General features: G+C 37.5%; 1 protein-coding gene across 2 annotated transcripts in view; it reads right to left on the bottom strand.

Annotated features, from left to right (window-relative positions):
- LOC137502996 (zinc finger protein 157-like) overlaps window positions 1-21520 on the bottom strand; it is a 138359-nt gene that overhangs the window by 35717 nt on the left and 81122 nt on the right. For both annotated transcript variants that reach the window (XM_068230322.1, XM_068230323.1), the window contains one exon: window positions 14216-14311. In XM_068230322.1, the coding sequence (XP_068086423.1) occupies window positions 14216-14311 (96 nt within the window). The remainder of the gene's footprint in view (window positions 1-14215; window positions 14312-21520) is intronic.

The raw sequence follows: 21520 nt of genomic DNA, 5'->3' as shown, positions 1-21520 counted from the left end.
TATCGATGATTATTCGTGCAGCGAAGTCCGCCAGTGGGCAGAAACATAATAATAGGTAGAATTGTCGGAGTAATTAAATTAATAATGGGTAATGTGTAAATGCGTGTTTAATAATAATCTTTGAGAATAAAGGCATGGGTCTAAGTTGATGGAATAATTGCATGTTAAAGTAATTGCAATGTGGAGATAACATGCGGCGTAAATATATTTTAATTCGAGCAGTAAATTTGATTTTAACCTTAATTGTTGATTTAACGTTTTTGGACCCCATAACAATCATAAATATTTGTTTAGAAGTGATAGAGGCACATTTATAGGGTGGTCACGATATGTGGAAAGCCCAGAGTAGTTTGAGCCCATTTTTGATATCGGAAGTCGTGCGGGACGAAAATCCGGCATAAGGTGAAAATTGAGCGGTACTGTTTTTTATGATGAAATAGATAAATTTCAATGCCTACGTCGATATAATATGAAGATTCGGTGTCATGAGTGGCAGGAGTCCACGCACCGAAAATGAATAAATGAATTAAATGTTTAAAGAGTTCCAGTGAGAAAATAGACTTCAAACGAAAATGGAAAGAATAATTTAGCACTTGCAGAGATTGGATGTATTTGCCCAACTGCGAGGTGATATGGGATCTGAGATTTGTCTTAGGAGGACATGGTCTCCATGAATTAACGACAGGTTAAGGTTGCGGGTTCGAATACCGTCATTATGTCCCGAGCGATATGAAATCGGATCTGGGTGGTTAGTATTTGGAAGTTAGCATATGCGACTAAGTTCTAAAGATGGGAAATAAAAATATAAATTTTCGAAGAAAAAAAGAACATTTCAAGTAAATCATGTTTTAATTGGTTAAGTGCCAAACTAGACCGGAATTGTAAAAGGAGTTGTGCGTTAGACATATTAAAAGTTAGCTGCCACATATCAATTGAAATTAAAATATAAATTTTCGAACTACTTTAATAATAATAATAATAGTAATATTTGAAGTATCGGAGGAAGAAGAAGCTACTTTTTTATTTCAGAAGAGAATAATAAGAGCGAGAAGTTGAAGTATTAGAGCGAGGATGATTACGGGTTACGATAATCACGATCTCCACTATTAATAATAATGTTAATAATAATAATAATAATATTTTTATTTTTATTTGTATTTTATTATTTCAGACGGTGATGATGAATGATACTAGGGAAGTCAGCTGGCAAATTAACGTAATAATGTCATGTTGTTGTAAATAATAAGTTAATATTTGTGATATGAAGACAAATCCCTACATCTGGACCATTAGGTTTGAGTCGCTTTGTCGTTTCCTTCAACTAACGATTAGCATATCTTGGTTAGGAACCCGGGGAAAGTTTGTAGTTTCCCGGGTTGGTCTCGTCTCAATAAAAGTGGAGGCGACAACACGGTCCATGTGATCGTGCCCACTTAGCCAACAGGTAATTGGTCCATGACCAAATACGGTCATGGTGTTAACGAGGGTAAAACTGATACTGTAACCGTAAAAGTTTATTTTGGTAGCTAGCTCGAACATAAGACTCGGCCCAGGTGGTGACCGGTCGCTATCTGAATGGTTACAGAGGAGAGGGAAGTCAGATAAGTATAACAGGACACTGACTGTTTATTTAAAAAAAATTCATGAAAATACAGTCAGATTCCCACATCACCTCAGTGTAGTAGTTATGAGTACTTCTAGTTGTCTCCATAGATACTCCTTGTGGAACGGAGACCCAACCATGGGAACATGATCCCTCAAAGGCAGCAATCAAACCATGGAAACACGATCGGTTGTAAGCTGGTCGTCGTTGATTCTAGAACGTCTTGGTTCGAGGTAACCAGTCCAAATAATGGAATGGTTTCGCGTAAATCACAGCACTTCATAATCGTGACGTAATACTTAATAATTGGTTATGCTCTGACTTAGAACAAAAATGTTAGTTTAGAAAAATAGCATGTACTTCTGTGAAAAGATTGTGGTTGTTTGCTCACACACAAAGGAAAAATCAAATTTGAATCCCTACACTGGCGTGGTGTTTTCCCACGAAACTAGAAATTAACACTGTTTCTTTACACTAATAAATACACAGTTTATTCTTAATCACATCAGAAAATGTAGCGTCTGATGGAATTACTTCATTTGGAGATAATTCCTGAATATTCTAGAATGAAATTAAATGTCTGCAGCGACCGACCAAAAGCACTTGTGAGATGTATCAATTAGCACATCACAGTTCAAAATGGAAATATCACTCGTAATTACTGTATTCTATACGAATGTCTAAAGCGATTTAAGACTGCATTCGTGTCATGGAATGTCTATTCGTAAATTATAATTCACACGAAGTACTATTATTAATTTTATTATTATTATTATTATTATTATTATTATTATTATTATTATTATATCTCCTGTCAGCACAGTTCAATTCACTAAAACATGTCACTTATAAGTACTGCATTCTTCACAATGTCTGAAGTGAACTACTAGAACACTTGCAATACGTAAAGTCCATTACAAAGTACCTGGATATTCTATCACTCAAGTCGTAAAAGTTTCAATAAAATTCACTCTGAAACTGTTCTGACATATGTGACACACGTAAGTATTGGTTCTACTGTGATTTACAAGTCCTGGAATTGAACTCGAATCATTACAAGTTCCTTTAATAAAGTTCTACTCACTGCAAATGTATAAGTTCCATAACAACGCAAGTATTCTATGCCCAAAGTTCGTGCTTCACTCGGACAGAGTCCCGTCTTGAAAATACGATGCAGCGAAGCAACATCGTCGAGGTTTAGACTGTAACTGTACTGTAGATGAACTGGCGGCTAACATCACCAACAGCCGACCGACCGGCCTCGACTGTGGCACAAGGCAGACTGATCTGGCAAGCGAAATGCTTGCCTATTTATTCAGTATTCCCTGGGAACCGTAATTGCTAATATCCTTCGTACATTTTAACGGATCTCCATGAAATTTAGGGATTATGACAATAAAAATTCAGGCTATGCAGTGATGTTGTTCGTTTTTTATATCATTAATCCGTCTGAAAGAAATTAATGATGGAAGAAAATGGAACATTCCACCTGACGTAACACCACCTTGGTCACGTTACTCGGTCATGACTTTTCACTTCCCCGCTGCTCACAGCTGACGTGGTCGCAGGGGAGCGTGTTCGGCGGGTAGCATTACACCGCATATATCGGGACTTTGATTGTGAACCGTGTTACGGGTTATAATACCTTCAGATATCAACGGTTCCATCACCCAAATGGAAGGGTGGTCAAAAGTGATAAATATTATGTAACCATTTTCAGGAATAATTTGCCAAATTACCGGCAAATCAAGGGTCAACAGATTTTGTTGTATGTAAAATTTATTTGGTTTTACTTAAATAAAATGCTCCTTTAGCATTTGCAAGGAAACAGTTCCAGGTTCTTGTTCTTGTAGAATAGTAAACCCTTGGTGACCGTTTAAATATCCATCCCCATTCCTAAGACGGAGCCTTCATAATTTCCCTTTGATCTGATTTAATATTTTTTATGTGTTTTTATGATGAGCCTAAAGTTAATGATTAGAGTGTCCCATTCAACCCTGTAGTACTGATTGGATGGCGCCCATACATTTAATTGGAGATCTTATATCTTCATTTTTTTTAATTTTTTTTTTTTGGTTATTTAGTTGCGATAGTTTCAGACCGTAACACTCCCTGAGATAAATGCTGGTTGGGACTCAGGCTTTGAGCGGGTACAAATGGAAAGTAACGATCAAATCAAAATCACTTTATTTGGAAAAGAGCTGTCTACCTCGGTGGCAAATGGTACACTAAGATACAATATTATCAAGCACTAAATTTTAAATTGACAAGAGAAGAAGATATTTTCCTAAAATACAGTGTTATACAATTTACACTAACAATTTTTTTATTAATTACATAGCTCACATTTAATAAATGTATATCATTTAAAAAATTCTACTCATAACATCTTCTGCACATACAAATATAATCAACTCATATACAGTATGTGGAATGACTTAAAATAATACTACACAACTGCTACAAGATTAAAATTTACACTGCATTTATTTATTTATTTATTTATTTATTACCCTTTTTGGAACCTAACTAGCATAACGACCTGCTACATCATAATCAGAGCCCCTTTCGCCACCGCTTTTCAGATAAGTGATAAGAGAGATAAGAGCATAAAAAATTACATAGAACAGTATAGTAGTAGGCAAGGTAGCGATAGAAAGGAGGAACATGGAAGGACAAATACAATCTCCAAATCCTTACCCAATACCATTCCTTGCTTCTCTTTCTCTTTCTGCTGATCCCTATTTCCACACTGACTACCTATTATCCTTATCCTCTTATATTCATGTTCCCCTGTTCCCGTCATTCTATACATGAATTAACTTGTCATCTCTTTGTTACTTTCCATGCTCCTACATCTATATAATTAAAGTTGTAGGGGGCCGCTGTCTGTAATTTCGTTTGTTTTGCCAATTTTTCAGATAATTATCCGTTTGTCTGTTCCACTATCACGGTGAAACGGCTTTATAGAATTTGACCAAACATCATTTTTAGTGTATACTCATCCCGGGGTAGCTTTTAATATGCATATCATTTTAAAATCTTTGAACAGACGGAGGATTTTTTAGGAAAACCAGAACGGTTTTCCTCCATTTTCTCTTATATTATGATTTCCTGTAAACTCCGTGGAATGTATGTGAAACGTCTCTTCATTATAAACAACTTTTGCTATGTTCATAATTTATCTTGCTCTTCAAATGACGGGAAGAATTACTATTTTCTGTGGGTATCTGTAATGAGTGACCGACAGACCGACAACGATTCTACAGGTTACCATGGCAACATTTCTGACTCCTTGCCAGCAGGGAAGTAACGTATTGCCATTTTCGTCATCATTCCTGTAAATTCGTGGTTGTTCCTTGGGTAGAAAACAAGAGAGACGTCAATCGGTAATTCTGCGGGATATTGGCGGAATATCGTTGGAGGTTATAACCGTCCTCGAATAGCTTAGTCATCTTCTTATCTGTTTACCTAAGAATCCCTGCGTCTAAATTTCTCCTCTGTGACTGCTTTCTTATATCCGCAACGCATACCATCATAGTTTATTGAGGAACATCTGATTATCCAGTGCATCCAATTGGTATTTACATATTTGGCCTATCCAGCTGTTCTCAGTTATAATCCTAATTTCTATTAAGTTCAACATTCTCAAATGTATGAATTTCTTCCTTAATTACTCCGTATGTATGCGAGTGCTAATCCAGAAATCTGGACACCTTTTCTTTGAGGAAATATTCCAAGCTATGCAAGTGTATAACTTCTGGCCCTGGAAAATATTGGAATATGGATGCAATTTTAACGACGGTGCAGACCTTCCTTCCAGAATAATTGGTGCCTAAACGGTAAATCGCATCACAAAAGAGAATGCACAATCGCCCCTCAATGTGGAGAAATATACTACTTTGGGCCTATGACTTTCTGTCATATCTCTATCCCTTGTAAGTTAAAAAGAACTGCATTTCACGAGTTCAAGTTAATTTTGCACTTTTTACATGTATATGTTATCGTTTGGCACACTTACCGGAAAGGTGCAATCATGACACTGAGCATGCACATTGACATGACCAGTGGCCACATGTTTGCCAAATTTTATCATTCCAGTGTATCAAAGAATAAAGTAGTATGTGAAAACCGTACCAAATTTCACCCCATTCAATGACTAACTGAACCTAACCCATAAATATATGCAATACGAGAAAATGTCATAGGACGGGGCGTAGATGTAATTTAATATAATCTTACTCATTGCCTTTACAGTTTTTTTTACGTAGAAATCCATATACAATGTAGAATACTGTAGGGAAGCACAGGTACATTTCCTAGTATAAAATAATCCCACACTATTCCTACCACATTCCTAACAAGTGGGCAATGCTTAAATCATAACTACAGAAATATCGATCATCCCTCTCTGTACATCACATTAAGACAAAAAATCAACCATAAAATCCATCAATCACCACTGATCAGCATTTAGGGCTGTCAACCAGGTGGAAGATTAATTCTCAGTTGTTTATGTAGAAGAAGGTTGTTGAAATTCATGAAACAACTCCTTTGGTAAATTATTTCAGTCATTAAATCATCTCTGTATACACAAACATTTGCCAATGTATGTACTTTTGAATTCCAAGCCATCTCTCCAATGACATCTCAGAATATACTGCTTAGTCAAACAGCTTGTCTCCTGTCCCCAAGTCTTCCCAGCCCAAACTTTGCAACATCTGTGTAACACAAATATTTTTTCTGAAATCACCCACAAGAAATGGATTTGTTTCTGTAGATTATTTCCTGTTCTCTAATGAAGTAATTCTGGTGACGGTCTCATACTCTAACTATGGTATTGCATGTCCTATCCTTTAAAACACCTAAATAAACTCATAATCATATTAAGAGATCTGAAAATTTTATTTTGAATTCTGTTTATGTGATTACCACAATGAAGTTATATCTTTATTATGAATACCTAGGGACTTATAGAGAGGAACATTCACCCCTTCAACTAAATATTATAATTAAAATAATTAAAATAATTAAAACAGAGAGGACTCTTTCTGTTTGTGAAACACACAACCTGAACTTTCACCTTCTTTACCATCATACCATTGCCCGATGTCCATCTCACAATATTGTCAAGGTCTTTTGCAGTCACTCAAAATCCTTAAACTTATTTATTACTGTACCGCAAGGTACACCCACCCGTTCATTCAAATGAAGCGCCTTGAAGAATGCCATCTTCAATGTAGTGATTGCAACAACTAGTGCGAAAAGAGTGAACTTCTCTATAGATGTCTCTACCAAGAAAAAACTTATGTTATGCCTTTTAGTGTGAAGGGGAACCATTAAACTCATCAAGACATTCTTTATTTTGAGGTTTACTACACTGAGTTGATTATTCCCTGTTTGTTGTGTGTTAAGATTGTCAAAACTTAAAATACGCTCCACCAACCTCAAAACTGAGCAATAGGAAATTTTGAATATGTATTTTTTCACCAGTAACATTCATCTTCTACCTATTTAATTAGCCAATAGGAACCGTCTTGTATACACTAGATTATCCAATAAGATTTGCAGGTGTGACGGGCGTTAGCCCAGAGTTCACCAGAACCTTCCCCTTGAGTATAAAAGCTGGCACTTTTTCAAGCTCTCTTGTCCTACTGAACGCCAAAAAATGGCGCCTGTAGTTGAATGTGTGTGAAAGTGCTCCGTAATTCGCCTACCGAATATCAAAATATATCATACATATTTACCGTGAGTGGGATCCACTAGATTTATAAATATATATTTCATTTTTAGTGCATCAAACATGACCCTCAAAGCTGTGAATAAGAAGATTAGTGAATTTGAAAGACGTATGTCTCAATTTCAAGGGCACCTGGAGGAAGCTCTAACTGCTACTACTAACAAAGCTACTAATCCCAAAAAGTTGCTACGTGTGCTTGAACATGATTTCCGTGACTTTCGAGAATCGATTTCAGCGGAAATATCCGATTTGAAGAGAAATATGGGTGAAATTGAACAGCGTCTTGAGATACAAGAAGCATTGTCAGATGAAGCGGCCCAATACAGCAGACGCAATCGTCTCCTGTTGCATGGTGTTAATGAGACTGCTGATGAAGATGTGTACAGCAAGGCCTTGGATACCATCAGAGATAAACTGCAGACTGACCTAAATATTGAGTGCATTGATCGATGTCACAGATTAGGGCGACAACAGAGATCGACTGCTGATGTGGTGACAACAGGAAACAGGCTAATTATCATAAAATTTCTTAGATATCAGCAACGAGATAGTGTGTGGCGCGCTAAGCGGCTAAAAGGCACTAAAGTAAATATTTGGTTTCTTTGGAAGTGAAGTACCTCATTTAAAACTTTTGAAATTTGATTATCAGCAAACTCAGTATCCCTAATTAATCAGTTGAGTTCACTAATTTTACTTAGTAACAGATATTGACATTTAAAGCTGTCCCTTAATTACATATGTGATATTTTAATTCAAATAGATTTATGAAAATTATTTATTTTAACCAGTGTTTCTCATTTCATAAGATATAGGTAAGAGAGCAGAAATTTTAATAATAGTTCCAGGCCTTTTATAACGCACTTTTGGAGTGGGCTTCTCCCTTCCACAATAAATTATTGCCACTGGTAAGTATATTTCTTATGTGACAAAAATCCTACATTAGCACAATGAATTTGACAATGCTTATGATGGAATACAATTTTTATTATAATTTGGATCCACCTTATTCAATACATAAAAACTGTTGTTTAGATGAAATTACAACATATATTTAAATCAGAACTACTTTTGACGCCCTTTTTGCGTCATCATCAGCTGATATAGGTTCTTGAAAAAATTGGCAATTACCTAAGTTTATCTACGTCAAATTGAACACAATTTAAAAATATATTAACAACCTAAAACAGTGTTACAATTATACTGTTTCAAAATCCATATTTTCTACAAGTCTGAGACTTGCGAGTCTTAAACCTTAAATTGATAAAACATGTGTAGATCAGTTTGGTCGCTAATAAAATAACGTAAATTTAAAAGAACAACAACTTAAAAAGAAAATAGTCTTGAAGAAACAGCTTAATTTAACCCACTTCTTAAAAACGTGACGTAGAATCATATTAAAATACTTCAATAAAATCTTCAGAATCGCTTTAATGGAACAATCCTAGTGAGGTGGAAACGAGCAATCGGTCCTTTAAGATGTTAACAAGTACAACGTTCCCAGTTCAACGCGGACCTGAAATTATAGGAATGAAATAAACTATCACTTAACTGAAGAGGTAAAGTATAAAATTACGTCTTATAACGTAAAAGTTTTTACGTGACTCACCTCAGAAGATCGCCGTCCATGCGAAGCACAATGAAGCCTAGCGAGCAGTGTTGTGTTAGTAATCAAGTGTCCAAGGTTGGTCGGGGCCGGAGGGGGGAAACAGGGGAAATTGGGCGGAGCAACTGAGGAGTGTCAACTAGTTGGAGCTCCGGAGGGCGTGGTCGTAAAAGGCAACTAGTGAAGCTATTACGCATAATATGACACACCGTCCTATTGACCGGGATATGTACATTTTAAAAAAACTCGATAAGGAAATCAAGCAAAATATTTGATTTTTCAGAAATTTCATTTAAATTAAGGTTTGGGTTAAAATACTGATCCAGGTGTATATAGCAACCCTCTGTAACACCCAGCAAACTTCCTTTTCCTAAGATCACCAAGATCTCAATGTCCTGTTCTATAGATGTGAATTTATGTTTCAGATCATGTCCATGCTGGCCTACCGTGGAAAATCTGTTATAATTTATGGCATTGGTATGTTCCGTGTATCTAATTTTAAAACTACGTCCTGTTTGACCTAGATAAGTGCACCCACAGTCGTTACATTTAAATCTATACACACCCAATTTGGTATATGGGTTCGATCTATTAAGTGAGCCTGAATTGTGCAATACAACTGTATTATTATTATCCGTACAAAACGAACCCTTGACATTATGTTTCTTGAAAACATTAGTAAACTTATATATATCCTTATTATAAGTAAATATTGCGAACTCCTTCTGATTAGGTTTGTCTTTGGCCAAAGTGGTTTGTAAACGGTACCTGAACTTGTCGACGATACGTTCAATAAAGCATTCACTAAAACCATTAACCTTAGCCATTGAATGGATTATATTGAGTTCTTTATTCAATTTAGTTTTTGTCACGGGGATCCTAAAAGCCCGTTCTACCAAACTATTGTATGTAGAGTTTTTTTTGACTCTGTGGGTGTTATGAGTCTTGTCTAATAGTGACTACCATTTGTGTAGGCTTTCTAAAAATACTACAAGCAAAAGATGAATCCGATCTCTTGATTTTTAAGTCAAGAAAATTAACTGATTCATCATTACTTTCTGACTCCAAAGTAAATTTAATCTGTGGGTCAATGTTATTAAATTGATCTAGAGTAGCCGTTGCATCCCTAACATGATCTAAAACATAAATTCACGTCTATAGAACAGGACATTGAGATCTTGGACAACTTAGGAAGAGGAAGTTTGCTGGGTGTTACGGAGGGTTGCTATATACACCTGGATCAGTATTTTAACCCAGACCTTAATTTAAATGAAATTTCTGAAAAATCAAATATTTTGTTTGATTTCCTTATCGAGTTTTTAAAAAATGTACATATCCCGGTCAATAGGACGGTGTCTCATATTATGTGTAATAGCTTTACTAGTTGCCTTTTACGATCACGCCCTCCGGAGCTCCAACAAGTTGACGCTCCTCAGTTGCTCGGCCCGCTTTCCCCTGTTCCCCCCTCCGGCCCCGACCAACCTCGGACACTTGATTACCAACACAACACTGCTCGCTAGGCTTCATTGTGCTTCGCGTGGACAGTGATCTTTTGAGGTGAGGCACGTAAAAACTTTTACGTTATAAGATATAATTTTATACTTTACCTCTTCAGTTAAGTGATAGTTTATTACATTCCTATCATTTCAGGTCCGCGTTGAACGGGGAACGTTGTACTTGTTAACATCTTAAAGGACTGATTGTTCATTTCCACCTCACTAGGATTGCTCCTTTAAGAGCGACTCTGAAGATTTTATTGAAGTATTTTAATACGATTCTATGTCACGTTTTTAAGAAGTGGGTTAAATTAAGCTAATGTTTCTTCAAGACTATTTTATTTTCAAGTTGTTGTTCTTTAAAATTTACATTATCTTATTAGCGAGCAAACGGATCTACACGTTTTTATCAATTTAAGGTTTAAGACTCGCAAGTCTCGGACTTGTAGAAAATATGGATTTTGAAACAGTATAATTGTAACACAGTTTTATGTTGTTAAGATGTTTTTAAATTGTGTTCAATTTGATGTAGATAAACTTATGTAATTGCCAATTTTTCCAAGAACCTATATCAGCTGATGATGACACAAAAAGGGCGTCGAAAGTAGTTCTGATTTTAAAATATGTTGTAATTTCATCTAAATAACAGTTTTTATGTATTGAATAAGGTGGATCAAAATTATAATAAAAATTGTAATCTTGGTTCAATACGGACAAACAATGAAATTTATTTATTTAACTACGATGGAATAAGTACAATTGCCAACTCACAAGCAATGAAACAAGGGGGATTTATCAGACAAGCTGGAAAGGACCGAACATATTTCCCTCTTTATTTCTTTTTGTCCATAGAAAATGACTTTCATGATAATGTCGCTTTTTTGTAATAATTTTCCCTTTGACCGTAATGCCATACTTATGGGGTGAAATCCATAATAATTACTGACAACACATAATAGTTGGCACCTCTGAGTAGATAATGGGGCCTCCCATAATTATGAAAAATTACCAACACGACTGTGAATGGCAGTAGGCAGGTGAGCATGGCATTATTATCACAACTCCGCTACTTGTAATTTACAATGTAAACAATGTATGGGAACGTCACCCTGCTGCTTCTGGATAACGCTAAGGGACATGCAATTTTTTACAATCTTATTCACTGCATGTACAGCACCGCCGTCTCAATCCTATATGCTGCCTGCTCTATGCTATGCGTTTAACATGCTTCTCAGCGTGAGCTCTTAGTGTCACGAACCTCCGCTAGGGGCGCGAGCTAACGCACCCAACTTATCTCCGTACCCACGTTATTGTGTTCCAGGGCGTTTGCATAGAGCATTTATGTGTGTGTCTCTGGTTGTAAAAGGATTAATTGTTGTGTTCCCCCCTGTATATCAAAGCAGGAAATCCACATTCTTCAGGTGTGAGGATTCCTGTTATCCCCCCAAGTAAAGAATTTTGGGAAAATTGGCTTAACGCTATATCAAGGCAAGGATCAACCAAGGCTAATCAATGGATTCCATCCAATTATTCTCGTGTTTGTAGCCTGAATTTTACAGAAGGAGATAAAAGATAAAACAAAAATAAAAATATATTGAAGCCAGAGAGCCTGCCTAGTCGGTCTTCGAATTAACCCCATTACCTTCAAACCAGAAAAATAGCTCCACGAAAAACCAGACAGAGACAAGATATTTCTTCGGAAGAAATATTGATGAAACAAGCTCTTCAACCACAGGAAATATATTGGATGATGAGTACGAAATTAATTTGAACAACGATGTATCAATCCAAGTCAGTATTCCAACGAGTAAGAATGACAGCAGTGATCAAAAAATCAGACATTAGAGGCTCCGATCAAGAATCTGAGACTGCGATAACAGCTGATGACTAACCATAATGACGTTAAAAGACTACAGAGACAATTCGAAGACAACCCAGAAATTGATCGCCTGAATAAAGTAAAGGAAGCAGCCAAATATAAAGGAAAAACGACCGTCTTTTAAAATCAAATCCATAATTTTCGCAAGACAAAATCCGGGCAGTCAGAACAAATCACTCGGTACTATGTGGCGTGGGGAATATTATCCCAAACGGTTACGTAGGGCCTATATGGCAGGACTCCTGGTCTAGTGTCAGCTCCGTCACAACGTACTCCGGACAGGTAGCCTAAATGGAAGATGTTCTGTCGGAATTTCTCAATTAGTGAAGGGAAGACTTAGAGCTGAATGTAAAACTCACAGACCAACAGAGAGGAGTGTAACAGTGATCGCCGATTAATTGGCTAATTAGGTAAGGCTCCTCTACGACCGAACCAGTGACAAGTTGGTTTGCGTGTTCAATGTTGAAGCTGTATGCGGTACAGATAGTGTAAAATTTCCTGCTTTCGCGAATAAACTGTTGTGTTTTCTTGTAATCCGACTTTGAAAGAAGTTCTCTAGTCCTGCTGCCTACTTCCTCGTTAAAGGCTTAGGAGTCTTCGATCTATCTCTTTTAGTTCATAAATTATTACTGTAATGCCTTTCGGCAAAACAATCCAGATTGTGTGCATTTCTATTCACCAGCTGATAAAATACTTACAATGGTTGAATGATGATTTCATCGATTACGTTAAAATAATTCGGTTGGCATCAAAACGTGAAACACTGAAGTGTCTGACTAATGAGACGGCAGATGCTGTCTCGCTAACTGTGAAATCTACAGTGGAATGTGTGTCCTATCTGTTACAAAATCGGTTATTTTATGTTCTCACTAGCTGATTTTCTGGAGACGCAATAGAAGCTCTGTTTAGTTCAGTGAGATTGGGTGGTGGATTTAATGACATGACGAACGCACGCACTGCATTGTGTGCTATAAAACGTATCCTGAAATCTGGTCATGAACAAAAGGTCAGCGAAATAGTGATAGGAATTTTTTTTTTTGCGCCCACTGCTGGTAAATAACAGTAAATAAAGGACTGAAAAGGTGCTCCGTTACTCGTGTGAAGAACATTCTGAAATTTGTATGTACCATGCAGCAGTGGGATGATCCTAATATATCTACTGTAACTGGTAAGATTTTATATATTTTACGTGTCTATATCTTAAGCCAAGCTCAAATGTGAAATGTTAGTTTCTGTATGTACATTATCTTCTCAATTAGTGGCATGTTAAGGAATTTTTTCATTTTACATTGGTGTTACGGACCAACTCTCATTTAACCAACATGTGCTCCGGGTGCGGTAAGTGCTGCCATCTGCAATGTCGCTGTAAACGCAATTCTCGCGGCACAGAGCAGGCAGTATATAGAGATTGAGACGGCGGTGATGTACAGTAATTTACTTTCATATCCATATACAATATAGAATGCCTTAGCGAGGCACGGGTACATTTGCTAGTAATTAATGTAATCAATAGGATAACTAAGGTGTATAATTTGGAAGAAACTAGTAAAATATCCAGTAACAGTAACAAAACATTTATCTTATAGCAACTCTGTGTTCAAAAATATTTACGAAGTCAAAAGAATTGCTAGGAATGACACCAGCATCCAAATGATATAATGTAGAGGCCTTTGCACCAATGGTAACTGCTACACAATACTTAATGCAAGATCATGGAACAACTTGAAAGAAAAGTGAAAATTAGGTAAGTAAACAGTCAATCTCATAAAAAAAGATTTTCCATCGGACTATCAACTGTATGCATTGAAATTAAGGGTTAAGTACTGATATCTGTTGAGCCATTTTCGAACTATTTTCATTACCTGATGATGGGTGGTCAAATTATGTACATTACCTCAAGAGAGTTTTCCTGTGTTGACCCTGGCTCTGTTAACTCGGACTTGACATCTTTCTTCAGAGCTATCACTTCTGATACATGTTCAATATTTTCCTGCGGAAAATAAGACACATTAGGCATGCACATAACACACATCTACAAATATAGTAATCAACAAATGGGCATAATTCATTACCTGCCAGTATTACAGTAACTTCCAAAAATCACTAATTTTTAAGGAAGATTTCTAGCAGCAGAGGATTCTTAAAAACAAAGGTTCTACTAAAAACGATGTTACTACCCCTGCTCACTTCTTATGTCAGAGAAAGGATGAGACTGAGAAGCAAATATAAAATGATAAAAATGTTATATGTTTTACGTCTCACTAACTACTTATTCTGTCTTCGAAGATGCCAAGGTGCCAGAATTTAGTTATGCGGGAGTTCTTTTACATGCCAGTAAATCTACCGACACGAGGCTGACGTATTTGGGCACCTTCAAATACGACCGGACTGAGCCAGGATCGAACATGCGACGTTAGGGTCAGGGATCAGCGCCTTAACCATCTGAGTCACTCAACTGGGCAAAATATAAAATGAGAAACATTTTCTAGCCATATCAGAAGATATCCTACCAGGGATGGAATTGGGGCCATCTCGCACAGAATGTGGAAAGAAGCTGCCATAGATATGAATACTAAATCTTATGAACTGTTTTCATATATCCAATCATATCAATGAAATTTCAGAGGTTGTTTGAACCACTTCAATGTCTTAAAACTGTTCAAAATCTTTTTTTTATTCTCAGCATAAAGTTTGTTTACAGACATTAAAACACCTTGAAATATTTGAATCACATTCTGTACTCCGGTTTTGCTGATCTCACAGGGGATATATACTGCATTGAGACAGTTCTGCTTCAAACAGCATATTCAGTGCCTCCAGGTGTAAATACAAAAAAAAGATCATCAAAGAAGCAGGCTCATCACAGTTAGATACCAGGGAAAGGTGTGATGTGGTCCAAACTCAAAGCAACTACTGTACAAATAAAAATGTTTTACCATTACAAAGATCTTATGTAGTGTTCTGCGAAGAGCTGTGGAGATAAGAACACCATCAGTGGACAGTAAGCAGTGTTCGAGTGTACATCTACAGTTTCAGAACCTCTTTCATGATCTACTATGAGACCTTCAAATTTCTCACTTGGATTAATAAAATCTCGTTGGAACTGAAGGGAATGGGGGAGGGACTGTTGTCGAAAGCTTATGTTCTAATATAATTTCATTTACTAATAAAATTGATTTAAAGTATAATAGTCTAGAATATACCGACTTAACCCATTCAACACAAAAGAAGGACAACAGTAGCCATACTAAGGAATGGATTTTAAAAAATGCACAAGACAGAGAGGGGAATAATGATGAAGAGGAAAGAAAAGTTAATTTTTAATGTGCCTTAAGTCATTGAATGTGTCAGAGTCCAATAAAAAGGGGCGTATTAAAGAAACTTTTCTCAGAAATCATGAATTCTAGAGTCCTTAGACATGGTTCTCTATGTAACATAGACACTGACCTGTATTTGAGCAATAAAATGAGCTAATCACTATTCTGCCTTTCTAAATGAATTCCACGTCTAAGCAAAATACTAATTTTGGGAGATATTACATTTGAATTTCGAGTTACTCAATCTCTCATATACCATAGGCAAATCTGCTCTTTCCTTAACACATATATCTCCCAGCAGATTGTGGACATGAGGGTAACCCTGAGTAATCACACCTGTGTTGACATTCTGTTTAGCAAACAGGTATATCCAGTCTCAAAAACACTGACGAAAGTTTGTGATTTAACTTCTTCTACACTAATTAAGATAGGAGTAATAATTTTTAACACATGGTGCTAACGGGTGTGTGGTAGTGCTTGAGGATATTCCAGTTTAAAATAGTACAATGGGCCAACCATACTCATTTATAATCAGAGTAACCGAAGCAATTTCGATACTGAGAGTAATATGTACAGACTAATCCTACACCAACATTAACACACTTACTAACAGTTTCCAATATCGGCACACTTTCCTTTAACATAATTTTTATATATCTGTACAAGTTTGAGGCAGTGACATTATAAGAAATATCAAATTTAGAGTTTCTGATCAGGAGTGAACTCATATGTCAGGTTCAAGTTTGACACAGAACATTTAAAAAAAATATCAAAGGTAGAGATTTTGAAAAGCAGTAGGCTTACATCTCGGATATGTTCAGAAACCATTCTCCTCTATAGCACCTGTAACTTAGAACTAAACAAGCACACATTAATTCTGAGAATAGTACGCATTTATTGAAGTATTTTAGCTTTAAGCAAACCTATAAATTAGCAGTTCACAGTATCTGCAATAGATTATTACTGTCAAGTCACAGTTATTCATAGAACATCCATCTTCCAACTTTCAAGTTTTTCAATGAATCTCAGGTGCCATAATGATGTGCAGAAATTCACTTTCATGCTGCTATCACTACAGATATGTGCTGGGATAAATCAGCTTCTTCAAATACCTCTAGACCAAACCCGAATCACACTCGCCGACATGAAATTAGCATGTCACCAGTTTACCATCTGAGCTATCAAAAGAAGTCACTGAACTGAAACCCTCACACTCAGAAAATTGCAATGGACTGTGTATACAGTAGCAACAAACAGAGCAAGGAAAGATGATGAAAATATCTTGCTCCTTCTCCTAAATATTGCACTGCATTCATGTCTTCATCAGGGTGTTTGTATTAGGCGAGCTATACTCACAATAAACTACCAAGGCAGAATTTTACTACATGCTCACCCAACATTACTACATACATTACCATTAAAGCATTCAGTCTGCAAGCCTCTGTGAATTTACTCAACGTCGCCAAAATCCTCTATTTGCAACTAGTCCTGTGGTCTCATTTAGTCCTATACTTCTTATCTTTAAATTGTTAGAAACTGAGTCTAACAATTGTCGTCATGGTCTCCCTCTACTTCTCTTACTCTCCATGACAGAGTCCATTATTATCCTACGTAACCTATCCTCCTCCATTCGCCTCACATGACTGCACCACCGAAGCCGGTTTATGCGTACAGAGTCATCATCGGGTTCATTCCTAAATTAGCCTTTATCTCCTCATTCCAAGTACCCTCCTTACATCGTTCCCACCTGCTTGTACCAGCAATCATTCTCACTACATTCATGTCTGGTACTTCTAACTTATGAATAAGATATCCTTAGTTCACCCAGCTTTCGCTCCCATAAACCAAATTTGGTCAAAACAGACCGATGTAACGATATTTTTGTCTCAGAGCTGACTTCCTTCTTACAGAATACTGTTCATCGCAACTGTGAGCTCACTGCAATAGCCTTACTACACCTCAATTCAATCTTACTTACTATATTACCATTCTGGGAGAACACACAACCTAAATACTTGAAATTATTGACCTGTTCTGGCTTTGTATCACTAATCAGACATTCAATTCAGTTGAATTTCTTACCTACTGACATCAATTTAGTATTCAAAAGGCTAATTTTCATACCATACCCATTGCACCTATTTTCAAGTTCCAAGATATTAGACTGCAGGCTTTCGGCACAATTTGCCATTAAGACCAAGTCGTCGGCATAGGCCAGTCTGCTTACTACATTTCCACCTAACTGAATTCCTCCCTGCCATTTTATACCTTTCAGCAGATGATCCATGTAAACTATGAACAGCAAAGGTGAAAGATTACAGCCTTGTCTAACCCCAGTGAGTACCCAGAACCAAGAACTCATTCTAGCATCAATTCTCACTGAAGCCCAATTATTATTATTATTAGCGTATGATGTGTACATGACAATCAAAATATACAAACATAATAAAAAATAAACAAATATACATGTTGGTGACAGCATCAGGACTTCACTTTTATATTTTAATGTCCAAATTTTTTATCCATATAATCACTTCTGGTGTTACTTCAAAAAATTCCTCCACAGAGCCAGGAAATGCACGTAGGGGGCACTCTTGAACTATGTGCTTGATAGACTGCACTTGAACACCACAGTCACAGCAGGGAAAATCTACCCATCCCCACCGATGTAAGGCTGTGTCAGTCCTACAGACACATCGGATCCTGTTCAGGGTTGACCAAACAGCACGGGGCAGATTAAAGCCAGCCAATTTCATGCTGGGGTCGGAGAGATCACATAAGCTACTGGGTGATGACATCCTCCACTCTTCTCTCCAAGTATTCCTGGGATTGAACCGAAGACATGAGAGGTCCAAAGCTGTCTTCCACGCTGATCACCCGTAGATCTTCAGACGGTATATCCTCAGCCTCCTTGAAAGTAGGTCTCTGTACTGTTAGGTTTATATCGTTGGCATAAATGAATTTCGGAGCTCTAGTTTCTGGGATATCATGGATGTACAAATTGAACAGTATAGGGGCTAAGACTGAACCCTGCAGTAAGCCGTTATTCAATCTGTGAAATCTACTCCTGGAATTTTCAGAGAATACCTGGAATAATCGATTACTCAATACATTATCAACAAGTGTAATCATCTTACGACAAGGTATAATCTTGATGAGCTTCAGGAGGAGACCCTCTCTCCAGACAGTATCATAGGCCGCTGACAGATCAAGGAAGACAGAAACATTTTTAAATTTCTTCTCAAAACCAATCTCCAGATATGATGTTAAGGCAAGGACTTGGTCACTACAGTCTCGCTTGGGGCGGATCCCAGCTTGCTCTATTGGGATCAGGTGTTCAATTGCAGGAGCTATCCTGTTCAGAATTAGCCTTTCCAGTAGTTTATATGTAACACACAATAGCAAAATTGGCCTGTAGCTGTGGGGTAGAGAAGGGTCCTTTCCTGGCTTCAGTATCGAGATGATTTTGGTTCTCTTAAATACTGGGGATACAAGTCCAGTGTGCAGTATACTGCTAAAGAAGGATGCCAGCCAACGTACAGTTGCGGGGCCACAGTTCATCAGTGGCTCTGGATATACACCGTCAAATCCAGCTGCTTTAGCATTCTGGAGGGACTTCAGGCCATGTTGTACTTCCTCTAGAGAAAATGGTCGAGAGTAGATGGTATGAGGTTCAACTTCTTGTCTTAACCGATTGAGCTCAGATCGAATTTTTCTGCTGTATTTCTTATCTTTCATGGGCCTGCATGAGGAGACAATGTAGTTGGCAATGTTCTCTAAGTTTATAAATGATCGTTTTCTTGCTGGTTTGTTTGAAGAGTCCAATTTTCGGATAAGAGACCAAGCTTTCCGGCTTGAGTGAGTAAAGCTGAGCCCTTCAACAGTTTTGTTCCACTTTTCTTTCCTGCCACTGTCCAAGGATGCCAGCAGTTCGGTAGCTTTCTCATGACTGTTGTCTTGTTCGTACTCTTTGTATATATGGCTAGTTTCCTCACTCCACCCAGGTATGTAATCTTTACGGAATCCTCTTGGAATACTTCGCTTAGCAGCAGCTTTGATTAGTCCCACGAAACGGACGTAGTTCTCAGGAGATGGTTTACCCATCGTATGTTAGCATCAGTGTACGAGGAGTACAGTTTCCAATCAGCTTTCTGAAAATTCCACCAAGCTTTAGGTATTGATCTAATTATTGGGATTTGCAGGCCAATTTTATAGATTATGGGCCTGTGTTGGCTTCGTGGGAAATCGGTCAGTACTTGCCTTTGTGTTTGTGAAGATTGGGTCATTAGTCCATGTGACATAAAACAAAGTCTGGAGAATAATCATGATCCCATCGTGCTGAATGGAATGTACCTTTGTCCATGGCATCATACACCAGTGTCAGGTTATTAATGTCTATCCATTGCAATAGCCTATCGCCATGCTCATCGCTATCCTTATAGCCCCATAATGTATGATGGATGTTAAAGTCACCTAGGATAACACAATTTTCGGTGGGTTTTAGTGCGATAGGGTCTGGCCAGTTAACCATTGGTGGTTTGTAAACGTTTGTGATAGTAATATTTTGTACCTTGACAGATGTGGTCAAGATATTATGCATGGAGTCTGGTGGCAGAACTTCATAGTTGTCAATATTGTTCTTCATATAGATGGTGATGCCGTATTTAGGGTGGTGAAGTCCGGTAGTTAGTTCGTACCCAGGTATTTTCCCTCTGGTAATCAATTGATGTTCATCTTCACAATGAGTTTCCTGTAGCACCAGAATATCAACAGAATGATCCAGAAGTATCTTGGATAAGTATTCACTTTTGGCTCTACTTATACCCTCAATGTTTAGTTGACAGTTGGTTAACTGAGGGCCTAGTGTCCATGTGTAGGATGCTGCACCCTGGAAAGGGCTAAATCTTTGATTGTCATTGCCGTGAGGTCGCTGAGGACAGTACGGCGGCATCTAGTCTCTGTTGCTCGCTTAGCACCACCCGGGGGTCACGTGTAGGGCAATGTGAGGTTAAACCTACGGACGTGAGCAACTTCAACCCCCAAGCCCAATTATCAGCATAAATGACTGATTGATTTTAATAATCTATAATTTCACAGTCCCCCATATAGCAAACACCTTTTCCCTCTGTACCCTGTCATATGCTTTCTCTGGATCTACGAAACATACACAGAACTGCCTATTCCTCTCGTAGCATTTTTCAATTGCCTGGTGCACACTGAAAATCTGATCCTCACAGCCGCTCTGTAGTCTGAAACCACATTGGTTTTCATCCAACTTCCTCTCAACTACTGATCGCAGTCTCCCTCCCAAGATGCCAGTGAATACTTTGCCTGGTATACTAATCAATGAGATACCTCGATAGTTGTTGCAATCTTTCCTGTTCCTTTTTATATAGATAGGTGCAATTACTGCTTTTGTCCTATCCGAAGGTACCTTACAACACTCCATGCTAATCTTACTACTCTATGAAGCCATTTCATCCCTACCTTCCCACTATACTTCACCATTACTAACATTACCAACAAAAAAAATTAAATGATGCTAATATTACCTGGAATTTATTTTCGAGGAAAAATATATTCACCATGAGAACCAAGGACCTACTGGCCATAACCTAATTCAATCTACTAGCACTGCGATAGGCTGACATAAGATAGGAAATGATGTCAATCATACAAACATTCAATTACCAAACCATGCAGGATAAATTAATAACCACGCACCCTCCCAAAATCCATTTTAATAACCAACAGAGGTAATCAATTAACAACAGACAGTCAGTCAATGGGTACTTAACACATGAAATGCCCTGAAACTTTGATACTGAGCCACTGCCTTCATAATTTTGTCACACACTGTACCTAATCAAGGCACTTCACTA

The sequence above is a fragment of the Anabrus simplex genome, chromosome 14 (assembly GCF_040414725.1).
Source record: "Anabrus simplex isolate iqAnaSimp1 chromosome 14, ASM4041472v1, whole genome shotgun sequence".
In the NCBI taxonomy this organism is placed as follows: Eukaryota; Metazoa; Arthropoda; class Insecta; order Orthoptera; family Tettigoniidae; genus Anabrus; species Anabrus simplex.
Note: the sequence above shows the minus strand (reverse complement) of the source record. Positions and strands in the feature narration are given on the sequence as shown.